Source organism: Vulpes lagopus, chromosome 8 (genome assembly GCF_018345385.1).
Source record: "Vulpes lagopus strain Blue_001 chromosome 8, ASM1834538v1, whole genome shotgun sequence".
NCBI lineage: Eukaryota > Metazoa > Chordata > Mammalia > Carnivora > Canidae > Vulpes > Vulpes lagopus.
The window spans coordinates 23,027,913-23,047,319 of NC_054831.1; the positions used below are offsets into that span (position 1 = coordinate 23,027,913).

The window sequence follows — 19,407 nt, forward strand, 5'->3', positions numbered from 1 at the left end:
ATAACACTTTCAGAGACATGATAGGTAATCAGTAAATTAATGAGTTGGAGAGGAATTTATATGTCCATAAACATGGATATGTATACATGTAGCTCATTTTAAAGATCTAGGTTACTAGGAGTTTTTTTTTTTTTTTTAAGATTTATTTATTTATTCATTCAGAGAGAGCGAAGAGAGACGCAGAGACACAGGCAGAGGGAGAAGCAGGCTCCATGCAGGAAGCCCGATGTGGGACTCGATCCTGGGTTTCCAGGATGACACCCCAGGCTGCAGGCGGCGCTAAACTGCTGCGCCACCGGGGCTGCCCGGTTACTAGGAGTTTACCTGTAACACACATATTACTAGGAGTTTACCTGTAACACACATTATTTCAGGCAAACCCCTAGTAATCTAGACCTTAAGAATAAGTCTAATTATTCATCAATTGTTCTTTTTCTTAAGTTTTTATAAGGAAAATTTCAAACAAAGAAAAACAGTGCAGAATAAATAATAATAGTAGAAAGGGTAGTATAGGGTGCCTGGGTGGCTCAGTCACTTAAGCATCTGCCTTCTGCTCAGGTCACCATTCCAGGGTCTTAGGACTGATCTCCGTGTCGGGCTCCCCACTCATCAGGGACCTTGCTTCTCTCTCTCCCTCTGCACTCTCCCCTTGTTTCTGCACTCTCTCTCAAATATATAAAAAAGTAAAATCTTAAAAAAAAAAAAAAGGAAGCATAACAAATTCCATGCAGCTATAACCATTATCATTAAATAGCCAATCTTCTTTTATTTATACCCCTATCTTCCCCCAAGATTATTTTGAAACAAATCCCTATCAGGCCATTTTATAAGACATTGTTCACTTTTAAACTCCTCAAGGGTTAAGATTTCAATACAGAGTGTGTTGCCTACAGTTAAGAGTACCAACATCTAACTAGGTCCCTCAAAAAACATCAGCCATAAAACTATGATATAGGACATACAGTTATGATAATTTCGAATGTGATCTCTTTAAGTAACAGATAAAGAATTCTCAATGCTTAAAACTATTAAATTGGAGAACACTAACATTAAAAATAAATCCCAGCTAAAACAAGTTTTGTTCTTGTATTTTAATTTCTTCTGGCAAATAAGATTAACTTAAAGATAAAATCTTATTTCTCACACATTTGCAACATTACATGATTATTTTACTATTAAAACTCTGATTTAAAGTTTTTTCTTGACGAAATAGGAAGAATATTTTACATAGAAATATGAACTTCAGCAACAAAATTGGTTTTTAACCCTTAAAAAGTAGAGTAATGAGGTCTCATAAGCCTTAATTTAACTGGCTGATAAAAAAAAAATGAACTGTAAACACTTTCCAATAAATTTCACATGGCAAAGAAGAGTAGGAGAAATTTTGGCATGCAAAACAAGTGTGTGATATTTGAGTGAAAAGAGGAAAGGTGAATGGGAAATTAGTCTAAGGCCAATGGAAAAATAGTTATAAAAACTTACCTTGTTGCTGCCTAGACTGTAGGATGGAATAAGATCTTGTCGGCTCCCAGACAACTGAAGAAGAAATAAAGAGGGGATTAGTCCTTTAAGTGTGAAAGTGCAGAAATCTACAGTCCTGGAATATAGGAATTTGAAAACCACATCAATAGAATGTTAAAGTTGGATGGGACCAGAGACACTGTCGAGACCAAATTTGTAAATTGGGCTAGCTTATACTTTGACACATTATCACAATTTTTCCGAAAGATTTATTTATTTATTTTGAGAGAGAGGAAGACTGGGCACACACGAGCTGGGGGGGAGGGGCAGAGGGAGAGGAGAGAGAATCCTCAAGCAGACTCCTTGCTGAACACAGAGCCCTGACGTGGGGCTCAATGCCAGGACCCCAAGATCATGACCTGAGCTGAAGTCAAGAGTTGGCAGCTTAACCAACTAAGCCACCCAGGCACCACTCACAATTTTTTTTTTAACTGAACTGAACTTTAAGGTGGGAGGTTTGTATAAGATCAGATACCCAGTTTACACTGAGGCAACAATCACCTAGGCCTGGGTAAGGGATACTTCATCTGTGTATCCCCTTCTATTTAAAGGATACAGGTTACTGATTATTTTACCATGCCCTGATCTTACAACTTCCTTCTCTGGTATTTGTAGCAGACGTATAGACACAGACCATTTATTTTAAACCATAGAATTCTAAATACCAAATCTCTGCAAATACCTCTGTATTTTAATGTATCATTTTCTGAGGAAATGAGAAGATTTAAGTTGAAAGAAAGTGATATTTCTTAATGTCTGCAGAAGTTCCCAATCTTTCATCTGAGATGATTAGTGGCATCATTCACTCACTCCGGGGCCACATGTACCTTCCCGTTTGATACTCTCCCTACCACTCACTATGGTCTCTCAAGCATTAAGACTAAGGTTCAGCTGCTCTTTATAACAATGCTTGTATTGTGGTTTTTCTTGGTGTAAAGTTAGACCAAGGTAATATTTCTCATATCCACATCTTTGTCAAAAGTAAGGAAAGGAGAGATAAATCACAGGGCCACAATCATATTTCTTTGTGAAGAATTATTTGTATGCTTAATATGCACATATATTATACCTATGTTTTAAAAAAGAATAACAAACTTAAGACACTGTTATGAAACATACGTAACTTATTTTTACTCATTTATACCATCCTGGATTGCCTTTAAGCAATTGAGTTTGTAAACTAGTCCAGATTTCTCCTCAATTTAAAAGTAATTAAGTTAGGCCCAGAAAATTCAAATCGTTTGCCCAAGGCACTCAGCTAGTTTTGCTTTATTTAGTTCAACAAACACCGAACACCCAGTCATTGTGCCAGGCACTGCTCATACAAAAATTAGTGAGAAACATAAAGATGTGATTAAACAGACACTTTCCCTATCATATTGGTGAAGACAATGACAGAGGTCTGCACAGACACTACGGGCGCCTAAATCAGTTCAGAGAAGGAAATGATATCTGAGAGGGGAGTTATAGGATAGAAAAGAGTCATCCAAGGAAAGAGGAACAGGGAAGGAGAGCCCACGCAGAGCAGAATGGGGAGTCCATGTACTTACTCTGTTCACGTTTGGAGAGCTTATACTCCTCCTACTCAGCTTCCCCTTTCCTGTCAACTGCTCTTTCACTGTAACCTCCTGTCAGTACAGAGGAAAAATACAGATCAGAGATGCACCTCCAAAGCAATACCACGTATAGCAGTCTTTCAGCTACCATCACTACATATATATTCCTAGTTCTTTAAATCATGGCTGTTACTTAACACCGTGGAATGACCTTATTCCAATCACTGTGGAACATTCAAAGTTAATTATTCAGCTGATGGGTTACCTAGATGATTCTTTATCTACTGATGGCTCCCTTGAAGCTGGCCAGAAGTTAGTCCCAGGAGACAGATATGAAAATTAGGTCACTTTTATTTTTCATAAGGATCTTTGGTTAAAACCAAAAGTCTCAATATTGCTACATAAAATGAGGTAGAGAGTTCCACCAAGTATTAAGTGTACTGCTGGCATCTCTATTACCCCTTCTAGAGACCCACTCCAGGGCTGTGGTGGGTGAAAAAGGGCCCAATCTGCCACATTCCTACATATTTCTTTAGCAACATTATTGTCCACCATTAAAGGATTTTTAAAATAATTCTTTAGCCATCAAGCGTTAAATATTTCCCCCCATTACCTCAAGGCAACTAGGTATCATTTACCATCTTGGTGAAAGTAACTTTCCAAGTGGAGCTTTTGTATGTTCACAGACTTAATTGACAAGTTTAACCTAAATTAATATGCTCCACTTAAAGAGATGCTTCAAAAGTTTTTTAAAAAAGATTTTATTTATTTATTCATGAAAGACACAGACACAGAGAGAGAAAGAGAGAGAGAGAGGCAGAGACACAGGCAGAGGGAGAAGCAGGCTCCATGCAGGGAGCCTGACGTGGGACTCGATCCCGCGTCTCCAGGATCACACCCTGGGCCGAAGGTGGCACTAAACCGCTGAGCCACCCGGGCTGCCCCCCCACCCCTTTTTAAAGATTTTATTTATTTATTCATGAAAGACACACACACACACAGAGGCTTCAAAAGTTTAGATGTAAAAACAAAATAAAACAAAAAAAACACAAAATTTTAGATGTAACAACACTGTGAATTGCAGAGAGGTAAAGAGAATAAGGCTGGGTCGGCACCACTGCTACCAGCTATGTTGACTAACCTGGCGGAGACGATCTAAAGTGAGAAGGTTCTCCACAGCCAGCACACTTCTGAGGTATTTTTCAATATAAGCCTCTGAGTCAGCAGAAGCCGTGTTTTCAACATTAGCTGCCATTCTTGCTAATGTTTCGCGTTCCTCTACTCCCTGGGCATCCTGGAGAACAGAAAGTTGGGTATTAAAATGAAATACTTTGTAGAAGAAAACATAAAAGCTTCTTGATCTATACAAATACACACACAAAGAGTACTGAACTAACAAATGGGATGGTATTCCAAAATTCCATTTTAACACTAGCTTTTGGAACTCAAAACTCATTTTCCCACAGAACTCAAAACTCATTTTCCCACAGAAATCATGGTTAGGTTAACTTGAACAGTTAACCACAGTGCCACTGAAACACAGCATATTCTCAATAACACCGTTCTCTTCTATATTTCTATTGTAAATGAAAACATTACTGGCTAGAAAGGATTTGGTGGAAAAAGCTGGAAATATAACCATCACCACACTTCAGAAATACATCACAAGGGGCAAAAGACAGGAATGAGAAGCTGGGGTCCAAACAACTCTAGCAGGAAGCAGACACAGGTATGGAGAGTAAGAATGAAAAGTAGGTTTGGCTTTCAACCCTTTTGCTCAGCAGCCCACCATGGACTACATATCCAACATGTGGCAGCTTGTAAAATTGGTCTCAGTCCGCAACTCTGGAGTAACCGGGACCAAAAGCAAAGTATCTAGGTAAATACTCCCTCACTGTGCTTTCCCACGGAGCCCACTCCCAACCCCCACCCCACTCCTCTAGAGTGATGGCTCTTGCATATATATGGGGTGTTCAAGTCAGGAAGAATCCTTACTAGTGCATTTAATCATGTCAGGCAAGCTTGGTTCATAACAAATTACTCTTCTCAGACAAAAACTGATACTTTATTTACTTATGAATTTGTTATAATAATGCCAAAAACTACAAAATATATAGCCATAGGCTATGCATCTGAAGATGCCATCAACTTCAAGGAAAAAAAAATTATATACCAATAAGGAGAAAAAAATCTGCCAATTAGTTTTAAGATATCAATTTTAAGATGTGTTCTAATGTCAAAAGTATTCTTAAAAATTTTAATGAGCTTTAGAACAGATAAAATGTGGAAGAATTTGGAAGGTGGCGTAAGTTTATAAAACTTCTATCTTGAACCTACTATGGTTCATTTGAGCCTTTTAATAATCCTGAAAAGAAGCAATCATCCTTATTTTATAGATGAGGAAAGAAGGCCACATAATTGGCAAAAGAGGCAAGACTAGAACTTAGGTCTCCTGATTCCTGGTAAGAGTAATCCTTTTACCCCTTAACACAGAATACTTTTTGGTGTCTGAAGGGAATAAATATTACTCTGATTTTGTAAGAAAAGGGAAACTTGAATTTTATGGAAACGTATACACTCATGTTACCCACATCCCTATCAGGATACAAAACATTGGGGATCCCTGGGTGGCGCAGCGGTTTAGCGCCTGCCTTTGGCCCAGGGCGCGATCCTGGAGACCTGGGATCGAATCCCACATCAGGCTCCCGGTGCATGGAGCCTGCTTCTCCCTCTGCCTGTGTCTCTGCCTCTCTCTCTCTCTCTCACTGTGTGCCTATCATAAATAAATAAAAATTTAAAAAAGAAAAAAAAAAGGATACAAAACATTTCCATTACCTTAGAAAGTTCACTGACAGCTTTCACAGTCAATCCCTACCCTTCCCCCAAGGCAGGGGTCATTTCTTTCCCCACAGATTAGATTCACTTGTCTTAGCATTTCACATAAATGGAACCATACTCTTTTGTATCTAGCTTCTTGCACATGGCATAATGATTCTGAGATTCACACAAGAAGTTAATTTCTTTGTGTAGCTAAGTGGATATGGATATACCACACTGGATATACCACAATTTCCTTATCCATCCACCCCCAATGGATGGTTGGGTTGTTTGCAGTTTTAGGTGACTCTGCATTAGGCTGCTATGAGTGTTCTTGTACATATCTTTATGGACACACATGGTCACTTCTCTTGGGTAAGCACCCAAGTGGGAGTGACTGGACCTTGGGGTAGAATGGTGGAACCATCTCCCGCAGTCTGGCCCATCATCAGTTCTTTCTACCACCAAGTTTTCAGAGCTACTCTAACAGGGAACATAAAGAACTTCTCAAGGATTTTTCATGATAAATCTTGCTCCTTAAGGAATCTGTTTATTTTGCTTTTAAATAAAAAATAAACTAAGTGTGGTCCTTTCCCTGTAAGTTTTAAGTCTCATTGTGCCTTTTTTCTTTATCATCAGGATTTGATATTGTGAAGAAAAAAAAAAAAACTTGTCAACTTAGATGTGTAGCTAATTATTAACAGGTAGCTCAACGAGAGAGGCTATCTGCTTATCTCCCAGCTGATTCCCCCTCAACATTTCCTCCCTTTGAAAACTGTATCACCCAGAGAACAAAAGCATTTTTAAAGGGGATAAAGAATCTATAATCAGTAAGGGATGAGACAGGAGGGTAAGGAAGATGAGAGAAATGGAAAAATGTAAGGGAGTCTACTACAGGGGTTCTTTAACTGCATTCAAACCATTTATAGAATTAAGATATGAAACAGCCAGAAAGACACATAAAACATTCAGACACAGAGAATAAGTTGTAAGTCTCTAGCTGAGCACCTAAGTATACAAAAGTAATCTACTACAGACCTATGGTTTTGCAGCCAGTCTAACAGACAGAAGACAGACTTGGCTTTTAAATGTTTAGCTGACTCCAAATTAAATAGTTAAGCAGCTAATATTTACTGTGGAAGTCTAACACTTTGAAGATCCAGTATAAGATTTCTTATAGTACAAGAAATTTAAAACAAAGCCTATATCCTAGGTAATCTTTTCAGTCTTCCAAAAACTAATCTCTCTGTTAAAATATATTTTGTCCACCTATTGCTCAACAGAATCAACAACTTCCAGCCCTCAAAAATGAAGAGACTGATGATGTGGACAGTGTGGTTAGCAGGGAGTGTCCACTTCCAGTGCACATTTCCACATCTCCACTCCCAAGGAAAGTACAATCTGCACCTCCTCACTTATTCCTCGATTTCAGATAGTGAGTATAATAGAAGGAAGTGCTCTTCTCTCTCTTTTCCAATACCCTCCTAATAGAATCCTCCTTACCCACCCACCCCACCCCCAGTAAGGAAGGAAGGCCTCCATTACCAGCTGTGCCAAAGCCCAGGTGAATAAACCTGGGATTAAATATTAGGAAGCAAAAAAAAAAAAAAATATTAGGAAGCATATATAAACTACACCATGCAGCCAGCTTCTGTCAGGGGCTATTTCAAACTCCGTGTGTTTGATTCCTATGACTTTCTCAGCTCAGAAAGAGAAATAAGGAGAAGAAAATAATAATAGGAGCTATAATGATGGCAATTACAATTGACTGTTTAGTGTGTGCACAATGCCTTGTGACATCATCTCATTTAATCCTTAAAAACAAAACTGTACAGAAGCTATCATTAACCCAACTAAAAAATAAAAAAATTAGGCTCCAAGTAACTTACCAAGTTCATCTCACTAAGAAGTGATAAATTTCTGTGTGATCCCAAAATGAAAGCCTGAATCTCTATTTTGTGCTATGTTGCCTCCCTTTAAGGGTTACAATAGTGTTTCCCTAGGTCTACTGGGAGTGAAAAGGAGTGCTGTCTTCTAGGAGTGTTGATTTGCTTTTCAAAAAGAAGTTCTTTAACAAAATGCTAAAACCAGAACCCTTAAAGCCACAAATATATTTTACTATGAATCACATTAAGACTAGGAAATTTCCCCTACAAATCTATAGCATTTGACCAAATACACATTTTCATTGACTATATATTTCTTAGGTAGGTGACTTTCAGGGAGTTAGCTCTTTTTACATGTTTATTTTTAGTAAACTCAAACTTCATACGATCCTTCACCTCTGGAATATTGGAGACAATTTCAAAAGTCACTCCACAGCCAGGAATAGAACTTCGATGTGACATCTTTTTTAGGAGACTCTGAGCAAAACCCTAAAGAAAAACAAAACAGAAAAATATGGTTTCCTACCTCAAAACTGAGTTTTCATTAACAAAGAGACAGCACAAAGGATACTACATTCATTCTAATCAAAAAGAAACAGAAGAGCATATTTCCAAGATGAACAAGTTGAAATCCAAATCACTAAATATAGGCTTTTCAACTTTGTTTCAGCACACAAAACCAATTTATTAGGTTTCTGCCATGTGACAGGTCCTATTCCCAATATATGAAGAATGTGAACCCAAAATTCTGGAAACTGACACTGGGCATCTGGTTCTCTGCTTAAAGCTACAGAAATAAGACTGTTGACTTCGACACAATAAATGCCCTTCTAAGATGTAAGTGAGGACTGGTGACTCTTACACTTTTTTTTTTCCCAGTACAATGGACATCTTACAGCATGAATATTGACAAGTTCAGACATTAAATTCTTGACCAAAGCAGGATCGTTATGAAGAATGATTTAAGAGTGCATGGTCATTGTTTATGCTGACTGTGCTCTTCGCACAGTTAAGAATTGAACTGTTGAATTAATGCATAGATGACTCATTTGAAGATGCTGCTAAGACTGAACATCCTGTAGAGGTTGAAGAGAGCACGGATGAGGGCAGAATACAATTGGTGAATAAAGATAAGAAGAGAGAATATTAAACCAACACCCAACCTTTTTCCCTTATGCAAACGGGAAGTATGAAATATGTGAAAAATCCCCAAAGAAAATAGAAAACTCAAGTCATTTGGCCTTATAAGTACATATTATCATAAACCTACTTAATAATAATTTCTCTTCAGTGATCTTTAGCTACTTTTTAAAAAGACTGTAGCTCTTAGAATGCAAAGAGACCACTGATTTCAGCCCTTCACTCTCTCAATTCGAGCACTGCAATGCTGAGCTGGGTTAGGGCACAGCTACAGCTTTTGTTTTTAACGGGTGGAATGGGGAGGTGTCAGTGCTGTTGTTACTTTACTTTTTATTTTCTTTCTGTATGGAACTACAGAAGCTGATATGCATATATTAGCGTCATAAGAAAGTACCTATTCTTGCTATCAAAAAGCAATTTTCAGGATTGAAATACCTGAAATTGGAAGGGAAACTGGCATGCCCTAAAATACAATCATGTCATTCAGTATCAATTTGATAATATCAAGTCATTTCAACCAGGGGAAAAAATGTGGCAACTTCTTATCATTATAAGAAAAAATTAAAAATTACTTAAAAACACACCAAAAGAAAAAAAAATGCCAGAAGAAGCTTGGTGACTCCATGATGCATCTTTTCTGTTAAGGATTCCATGGGGCTGGTGGTTGTACCAGGTCAGTCTCAGTGCCTGGCAACCAGAATCTCTAGCTCAGGAATGGCAAATAACTCTTCAAAATGCTCCGCAAGAGCAACACGTCTTTTTCAATCCCTTAAACACTTCCGAGAAAAGAGAGCTGGAGAAAAGAGTGAACAGGAGGCATACCATATACGTCTATAGCTACCCTGATGACCTGGATTTTATTGATGCTGGATTGCCGAGCTAAAGAGCTGCAATTTTAACAGCATTACCGCCAGTCTTCATTTCAAAGATTGATATCAGTGTGACATTTAGAACTAAAGATTAATTTTTAGGGGTGGAGATTACATCTAGGACTCTGTCAACCGTGACTGTGCTCTTTTAAATGAAAAGATTTCTTTTCATCTGTCCTGGTTTTAGTCCGTGTATTGAGAAGGCCTCAAAAAAAGTGAGCACAGACAGTTAAAAGAATCCCTAGAATGAGCCTCCCAAATCCTGTATTTGCAAAGTCAATGACAGAAATAGTTTATGTTCTTCCCTAGAAGTGTCCTACTAAACCCAATCATCTGGCACCAGGACCTTCATAATCCAGCTGCAACTATGTGGACAGCGATGGCCTTGGCCTCTGCAGCACGACCCTGTCACATTGCTGTCACACTGCCTGTCGTCACATTCTGCTGCTCGGGGTCTGAGCCTGTCACACCCTGTCCTTCTCCTCACAGCCTCTGCACACCTCTGCACAAAACAGCCCATTCCTCTCCCTCTGCCTGCCAAACATCCCCACCTGCAGAGGAGTGGCTGGCGTGCTACCCCACCCCTCTCTGACACCTTCTCGGAGTTGCTCGTTGGGCATTCTCCATTCCTCTACCTGCTGTCTTCCAGCACTTGGGGAGCACCTGCAGTGCTATCCCGACAGAAACGCCACCTGTTTATTCAGCTACGTATGCTGACAGACACTGGCTGTCTCAAGATGCAGACTATTTCTTAACTCATCTTGTTATACAAAAGCTCCACAGAGTATACTCTCCAAATACATGAATCCACGAATTAGCGAGATGACTGAGAGGCAACAAAGATGTGCAAAGCAGAGGCTAAGTCCAAACAACGGCCAATCTGCAGAGAACCATCACATCTTGTACAATGCAAATGAAAAGTCAAAAACAAAACCAGAGAATTGGCTTTGACAGAGCTATGTGGCACCCAAAAGAATGTATTTAATTTGTTACTATGGAATACGAAAGACTCATTGTAACAACTGAATACTAATACTCTCTGGGAGGAAGTCAGGATGGCAGGTGCCGGGAATGAGGCAGGCATGGGTACAGGACAGCAGCAGTTGTGTCGAAGAGAAAAGCTCAATGTTGCACAGAGGTGTTTGGACCGGAGGCCAGAGCAATCATTCTTGGCCCTCATGCTGGACCTGTGATTAAAGTCATTTCTTCAACTAGGATTAACGACTCACCTGCCGGCCGTGAACATTGACACAAATTCGTTTCCGTAATACCAACTGCATGTCAGCAGGATGGCTGAGCTGGACTGTCACCCGCACAATCAGATACACTCGCTCATCCGCTGGGGTGCCTTTACTGAGCTGAGGACAGCTGTGCACTGCAGAGTCCCAAGAGGCTTCTGCTCTCACCTGAGGAGAAAGACACATATTTTTCCCCTCTCCTCCTTGAAAAAACTTCACAAGGAAACATCTTGGCTTGGCTAAAGTTATACATACTGGTCATGAGTGCAGATCTACTAGAACTGCCCTGAGGGACTTCGGAATATGAGCATGTGGTCTCCATTTCTTTAGTCTGAGAAGTACAGACGATAATGTTTCTGGCTGGCTGGATGGCTTTTAATATGTTTTCATTGTGGGGCGTCTGGGTGGCTCTGTCAATTAAGTGTCTGTCTTGGGCTTAGGTCATGATCCCAAGGCCCCAGGATCAAGCCCCACATCAGGCTCCATGCTTAGTGGGGAGTCTGCTTCTCCCTCTCCCTCTGCTCCTCCCCCTGTTTGTGTGCTTTCTCTTTCTCTCTCAAATAAATAAAATCTTTAAAAAAATAAAATGTTTTTATTTTGAAAAATGCTCAAACATAAAGAAAAGATGTGAATTCAGGACAATGAAGTCCTGTGTTATCTTCCACCTGAAATCATTAGCTGTTAATATTTTGCCACTTTTCCTTCCTCTTTCTCACAACTCATAACACACAGGCAGGATTATTTTTTTGGTGAACCACTTCAGAGTAAGTTACAGAGCTGTAACTCTACATGTCTAAATTCATTAGCAAGAACCTTCTAACAGCAAGAACATCCTCTGACTTAACCATAGGACAATTATATTCAGGAAATTTCCCATTGATGCAAAACGATCATGATACATAGTCCATATTCAAGTATTTCAAAAGTTTCAATCCAGGATCACTAATTGCATTTAGATGTCATGCCCCTTTAGTCTACTTTAATCTGAAATGGTTCCCCAGCCCTTTGTCACTCAGGACACTGACTTATTAAAGAAGGAGACAGGCCCACTGTTGTACAGAACGCATCACAGTTGGGTGTGTTGGGTTTTTTTCCTACTATAAAGTTTTGCATCTTAGGAATACTACTAAGGGATGATGGGCCCTTCAGAGCATCACATCAGCTTTCCCTATTTAAACTATTTTCTCATTTTTCCAATATACCCAAAACTAGAAAATAAGCCCCCACTATACACCCATCACCCAGATTCAAACATTATCAAGATTTTGCCACACTGCCTTCATTTATTATTCTTTTTCTCTTCTTAAGAAGTCTTTACTAAAGAATCTCAAAGCAAATACCTAACATTGTATTGTTTTATCTGTATGTACTTCAGTAGCATTTCCCAGGACAGGGGACCACTACTGACCTGAACTATGAATACTAACAGAGATCCTTTACCAGGAGGTGACTTAAAATGGTCAAGGGACATAATCTGGCTGTCTACTCCTTCTGGAAGGGATTCTGCTCTTTCTGGAAGTCATAATGAAAGGCTTTCATATCTATTTCTTGAGAAATACAAGCATTAAAATGATGACACTGCTGATTGTTTCAAAAGCTGCATGGAAAGGTTAAAGAAACTACTTTTCAGCTGATTTCCCCTAGTTATATTTGTTTACCTCTCCATCATGCTGTTTTACAATCTGCAGTTCAAAGAACTCATCCTCTTCTTCCCCAGCAAGGGTAGCATCCCATCCACCAGCTTCTGGGTCATCAAGATTATCTTGGGAGCTGAAATCATCAGCTAAAAGCGAAGAAGTTCCATTAAATCAGAGATCATTTTAAAGAATAACCCCTACCAGCTAAATTTCAGTGTGCTTAGTATTAAAATTCTACTGCCTCAAATTTCATTTGCTTTTGACTCTAAAATCTTACATGACACGGAAGAGGACCATTAAACAGTTCACAGTTCTTAGAGATGGATATACTCTCAAGAAATTATCTTATCCAATCTCCTACCTTTATGCCTTATTTTACATGGAAGGCAAACGAAGCCAAGATACCCAAGAGGTTATTCAAGGTCAGCCCATAAATGTTAATGATAGGATTATAACCCAAATTCCCTATCTTTTAGTGCACTGAAGAAATGAGAAGCGAGGGTGATTCTAATTATCTGACAGTTAAGTTCAACAAAAGAATCAATTGGCTACATGAGCCAGAAACTTGGAGGGTTGCCCCTTGGCCCTTTAGTTATTTAGTTCTAAGTCTGGGCCTCCCAATCCCCTATCTATCTTAAGCTTGTGAATAGGGATCAAAAGTATCTTTCTAGTAAATGAGCTCGTGCAAGAATGGGCATAAGGCTGAAAAAGCTCTTCATCATGTGTTGGGATATCAAGACCTGATAAACAGGTCTTTTATAAGCTATTATGTTTTCCACTCTTACCCTTCTAAACACATGCACACACATGCACACACATGAGCACCTCACCTGTCTAGGAACCTAATATGAGAATAATCTGGAGTAACCCTCAGCTTCCAAAGTGCCAGAGAACAAGGGAGGATAGAGGCAAAACACTCTATCTGAAACCCTCTCAGGTGGAGAGACAGCAGAAGTGGCTAAGCATTATTTGTTAATGCTGTTTGCATATAATAATTCTATAATAAAATAATTTTATTTTATTTACTTATAAAATAAATCTATAGTTTTATATATAATTTTCCATATGTCTAAATAAGCTAAATAGTACAAGACGCTAAATAAATACCTCAGATATCATAACTTACTTTCAGCTAGATAGAAGAAAACCATTGAGGATACCCAAGCTTGTCCATTTAGGATAGTTCATTGTACCACACGTTTTTTTCTGCAAATGTTTTAGGAATTTAACTGCTGACTTTTACCTTATTTTTAGCTCTTTAATCTATCTTTTCAGTTTTATTTTCCTTCCTTGAACAGAGCAAATGTAAAATGTAGCCACATCCAAAATATTTTACATGAAGGAGAAAAAAGTCAGAAAAAATTGACAGTTTCTCATAAACAAGCAATGCAGGAGTGAAGGATATAAGAACTCACAGAAAAAGTGAGAAATTTGTTAGACAATGCTAAGAAAATACCACATAAAAGAAAGCATGCTACGTAAGCATCACTAGTTAAACTAGTCTTTTTCAGAGAGAAGTCTTTTCCTAAGAATTAACAAAGACAATACTCTAAGTGTAGGAAAACACGACTACTCCATCCTAACATGATAAGAACAAAGCATACACAGAAGTACGGATTATAGAATGAAATGTGAGAATGCGACAGGATAAACATACCTAGTACGGTTAAAAAATTATTATTCTTACAGAAAATTCATTCTTTGTCAAGGGTTAATATCCCTCAGTGTACACAAAATGGACTCTAACCTTGGGCCTAACTGCAAACTTTGTTGGAATCTAAGTATTACTTGGACACTAATTTGTCAGAGGCAGGACTTCAGAAAGCACCTCCTAACTTACCATTTAAGTCAAGGAATATAACAGGAATGTGTGTTTCCATCCCAGGAACTGGGGTCCTAAAACATAATGAACAAATCGCATCTTAAATAAAGCAGACTTTCTCAGCAACATGTACTTCGAGATGCAGCGCTAACCCACACTGAGAAGTATTACAAGTTAAGCCAATGATAACTGTGGGTATCATGTTTTTGTCATATTTTCACATTAGAGATGCTCCCAAAGACCTACCTGCAACTGCTGCTTCTTTTCACTGGTGCTCTCGTGTATAATTATCGTATGTTCTGATACTAGAATTCAGTGTTATAAGATACATGTGCCTATTTATAATTGAAGCTCCCTTGTTTAAAGTTACTTTCTTAAAAAATTATATACCTAAGGACCCCATATGCCTGAATTTACTATTTTTAATTTCTATAAACTGGCACAGAACATTTGCTGACAGTACAGTTTAAGCCAGCACCAAAACCAAAAACTCCTGGAGATGCAATTTTATTATGACCAAATGGTCTTTTAAGGGAATGACCCAAGTAATTAACATATTAACTTTTTTTTAATGCTAAGTGCAGTGGTATTAAATATTGATTTAGATTCTCAGAAATCTTAATTACTTGGGCCAATAACAATATTATTTAATAAAACACAGTTTTAGGCCATAGTTATTCCGACTCATGAAAATAATTTAACACTTCCTCTAATTCAAACTTGTTTTCCCAGTACTATGATGAGTCTTTCATGTATTGAAACATAGGCAAAATTCACACAGAAAGCAGGCAGCTCAGTGAGTATCTGGAACATCAGAAAGCTTGTGACAGCATTCATACCATTCTGCTGGGGCCCCTGGAATGCCACTGCCAGCAGAGGGCACCATTACTGCATTCCGCTCCTCCGTCAGAGTTAGCCTCATCTCTAGAAGTTGAGCTTCTCGGTCAGCATCATCCTCTGTTTTATCTAGAACATCAGGAATGAGGATCAAATACAGATTTCTCACCTGATTTACACTTTCATCCTGCGTATAAATAGGATTTGCCTGTACTTCAGTTACTGGTTGATAATGGTTCACCGAAAATTTATTACTTCCCTAATTAGTGATAAAAAAATCACAATAAAAAATGAATGATAAGCTGAAAAGGTTGGTGTACTTTTACAGAAAGGCCATCTTAGGTTCATGGAAAGCCAATATGGACCAGCACATGAATAATTTCTTTCAGAGTTAGAAGATTCAAGTGCCTTTGGGTAAGAAATCAAGAACATTAGCATCCTCCTTAATTTATTTTTGAAGGACAGTGTTTATATACTGTATTTTCTCTCTTTGTTGGGGGTGGGGGGAGACCTATAGAAAGACATCATTACAGTTAAATAAATGTTACTCTGAAAGGATATGATAAAAATAAGTAACACTCCTATGTTCTTGCCATCCTCATTATTGATGTGTTCATCTACTTCTAATTTATGTGGCTGCAAATGGAGATTAATTATGCACAGATTTGGGCAGGGGGAGGAAATATTCAACTTGCTTTTCCTACCATGTTTACTGACAAGTTTCTGCAGTTGTTGGTCTAAGTACTCCTGACGTTTTGTTAACGCATTTAGCCATTTTCTTCGCAGTCTCTCTAAATCCCGATCCTAAAAGGAAACAAGGGAAATTATGGCAAATATAACCTCAAGACAAGATATTTGAAACCAATGCTCCATTTACCCCACTCTAAGGTTTCAAAAATTTCAAGTATTATACATCAATCAAGATCTTTATGACCACTACTAGTTAACTCCAATCATTATTCACAACAGAAAGTTCCAGAAACCAAAGCACTGTTATTCTGGAACAAGACAGCTTCTGAAAGGGCATTCTCTGATATCCAGAACCAGTTTTATTTCTATTGGTTCAAGGGATAGAACTCCAAGTAACTAAGATCTGTGATGCTCCTTTGCTGGATAAAAATCACAAATACTGGGGCACTTGGCTGGCTGTCAGAAGAGCATGCAACTCTTGAGCTTGGAGTTGTGAGTTTGAGCCCCACACTGAACATAGGTATTACTTTTAAAAATTAATAAATTAGTACAATTTAAAAAAAATCACAATACTACTCAATAATCTTCAACTCTATACCTTTGTGAACCATCATAAGAATTCCTTCAATTTCTTAACTTGTTTTAGCCTTCCACATGTTTCACTAGTAAAATATAAATGCTTCTCTCCCTTGTTTCTTGTGGGGGCATTTTTGGAGGAGAGAGGGGGCATTATCAACAGACTAAGAAGTCTACCAGCCAACACTTGACTGTACACCAATCTTGCCTCATTTCCTTTTATAATAAAGTTAACAAAACTGGGTAGATCAGTGGAATGCTGAGGATATAGTGTGTATCTGGATTTCACCAAGGCACTTAACCAAATAGCTCATGACATTCTTGTAGACAAGATGGAGAAATGTGCAATGAATCTACTTGAATGAAATCATAAATGACTGAAATATCACATCCAAAGAACAGGGATTAATGGAATAATGTCAGCTTAAAAGAAATCTCTATTGTTGTGCCATAGGACTCTGTATTTAACCCTATCTGATCCAATATTTTTATCAGTCACTTATAGGAAGGCAGACATTTTTATCAAATTAGAATGATGCAAAACCAGGAGAGTGACTACGCTGGATGACATAATCAGGATCCAAAGAGCTCTGACAGTCCTAAACAAATGACTAGCAAGACTAACAAGATAGAACTTGACAGACATAAACAAAATCTTGCAGGAGATTAGGAAGAGGGGAGGTGGACAAAACCAAAGTTGTGTGACTGTTTGAAGTGGGGAAGGGAGACCTGGTTTAAAAGATGGAAAATACCTAAGCAGTGTGGCTTGACAGAAGCTCAGTATGAGACAGCTATTACGGGGAAAAGGGTGGATGACTCCATTCAAGGAAAGAAAGTGCAAGGAAAAGGATCTGGGGACATAGATCTGTGGGAAACTTGGATGAGGAGCTCCACGTTTGGAAAAGGATAACAGTCACAAATGATTTTTACACTAAAGTCTGCAAAACTCTATTTTAATTTGAAAAAAAAGCAGTATTTGATTCAAAATTAATTGTCTAATTCTTAAGTAACAGTATGACTGGACTCAGGAATGTGTAATCTAGCTCATGATGGTAAGGTGCTTCCTTACCTGGTAGCTGTCCATGTCCTCCTCTTCCTCCTAGAAGAAAAATATATTACAGATAACTAAAACAATTATTTTTTCCAAGAATCAAGCTACCCACAACAACCAACCTCTTCCCATACCTTCTATTTTCTAATTTAATGAAATACTATTTCATCTCCCACCCATGCTCATCCTCATTCTCAGTTTTATCATTTTCAGGAAGTTGGAGTAAAATCTTAAGCTTCCCATAGGAAAGTGAAGAACACTCATTTGACCTTTTCAGGAACCAGTACAATACTTTCCCTGCTGCGTTTATAGTCCCACTCCCCAGGAGAAATCAAACACCTGCTGGCAAACAGTCTTTATAAGCCAGTAGGGGGTTTTTGCAGAGAGGGTCGGTAGTAGGGGAGGTTAATCACTAGTAGGCAACTGAGGAATTTCTAGAGACTGTGATGTCTTAACCCTCAGTTTGCTCTATACCAGGGCAAAACCAACAGTCTGGTATGGGTGCAGTGACTCTATGCAAATGTAATATAGTGTAAAAAAACAAAAACAAAACAATAAAACATTAAAGACAAGTGAAAGAAGAATTGTTCATGGAAGGTAGTTTTCTGGCAGGTTCCAAAAGACTCTTTCATCTCATCAGGTCTTTCAACAAGAACATACCTGGCACAGAAACTTACATGAAAAGTCTCATGAGTCTTGGGGGATTTGAGCGTTCTAACTTTTACACATCCAATGCCAACAGACAATATACATTCTTCCATCAGTGGTAAAGTCCCAGATTCCTGCACAGACTTTACTTCCACTTGGACTCGCCGGGACTGTCCCTGTATCAACACACAACTCTTAAAATCAGTGTAATTTCCAAAAATTTGGTTTAGAGAGACCCCTACAGGCTGATGTTGAAAAAGTGTTTAACTTTGGAGACACTGTCTCAGCTTTAAAAGTAGTAAACTACAAACTGAAAAACTAATCAGGAAAAAAATTTTACCTTTTAAGCAAGTAGAAAGACATGGACTATATGGCTTGCATATTTTTTTCAATAAAAAGAAACATTAAGAGGAAACATTCTAACAAAGGAAATGCAAAAAAGCAAGGGACAATAAAACTGTCCAACTCACAATCAAATAAATACAAATTAAAATAAGCACAATACACCTTTATTTTCACTTACTAAACTAAGAATTATCTTTTAAAAAGGCAATTTCTGATACTGCCCAAAGTTTACGAATCAGGCAATTATATACATGTTTGGTGGGAAAACAGACTGGTAAAAGCTTTCTGCAAGGCACTTTGCCTTAAAAGTATAACTAACCCTTCACCCAGCAATTCAACTTTCTAAGAATCTGTTCTTAATAAATAATCATATATGTATATAAGGAATCTTAAAGCAATGTTAAGAATAACAAAAAACTAGACACAAATAAATGTATAATATTAACAACTGTTTAAACTATGGTGTATATAATAAAATATTAAATTGTCATTACAATATTGCTATAGAAAAATATACGTGATATATTAAGTTAAAGAGATTGGGGCACCTGAGTGGCTCAGTCGGTTAAGCATTCAACTCTTGATTTCACCTCAGGTCATGATCTCGGGGTCATGAGATTGACTCCTGCATTGGTATCTGGACTAGGTGTGGAGCCTGCTTAAGATTCTCTCTCCCTCTCCCCCTGCTGCCTCCTCTGTCTCTCTCAGAAAAAAAAAAAAATTAAGATTTTATTTATTCATGAGAGACAGAGAGAGAGAAGCAGAGACACAGGC

At 38.2% G+C, this 19,407-nt stretch overlaps 1 protein-coding gene across 1 annotated transcript in view; it reads right to left on the bottom strand.

Moving 5' to 3' along the window:
* Nucleotides 1-19,407, bottom strand: part of KIF13B (kinesin family member 13B) — a 202,892-nt gene that overhangs the window by 46,423 nt on the left and 137,062 nt on the right. Inside the window, exons 25-35 of the mRNA XM_041765163.1 lie at nt 18,318-18,464; nt 17,659-17,688; nt 16,028-16,127; nt 15,326-15,452; nt 14,505-14,560; nt 12,686-12,810; nt 11,019-11,195; nt 8,177-8,269; nt 4,219-4,371; nt 3,072-3,149; nt 1,483-1,536 (exon numbers count right to left, since the gene is read on the bottom strand). Of these exons, the coding sequence (XP_041621097.1) occupies nt 1,483-1,536; nt 3,072-3,149; nt 4,219-4,371; nt 8,177-8,269; nt 11,019-11,195; nt 12,686-12,810; nt 14,505-14,560; nt 15,326-15,452; nt 16,028-16,127; nt 17,659-17,688; nt 18,318-18,464 (1,140 nt within the window). The remainder of the gene's footprint in view (nt 1-1,482; nt 1,537-3,071; nt 3,150-4,218; nt 4,372-8,176; nt 8,270-11,018; nt 11,196-12,685; nt 12,811-14,504; nt 14,561-15,325; nt 15,453-16,027; nt 16,128-17,658; nt 17,689-18,317; nt 18,465-19,407) is intronic.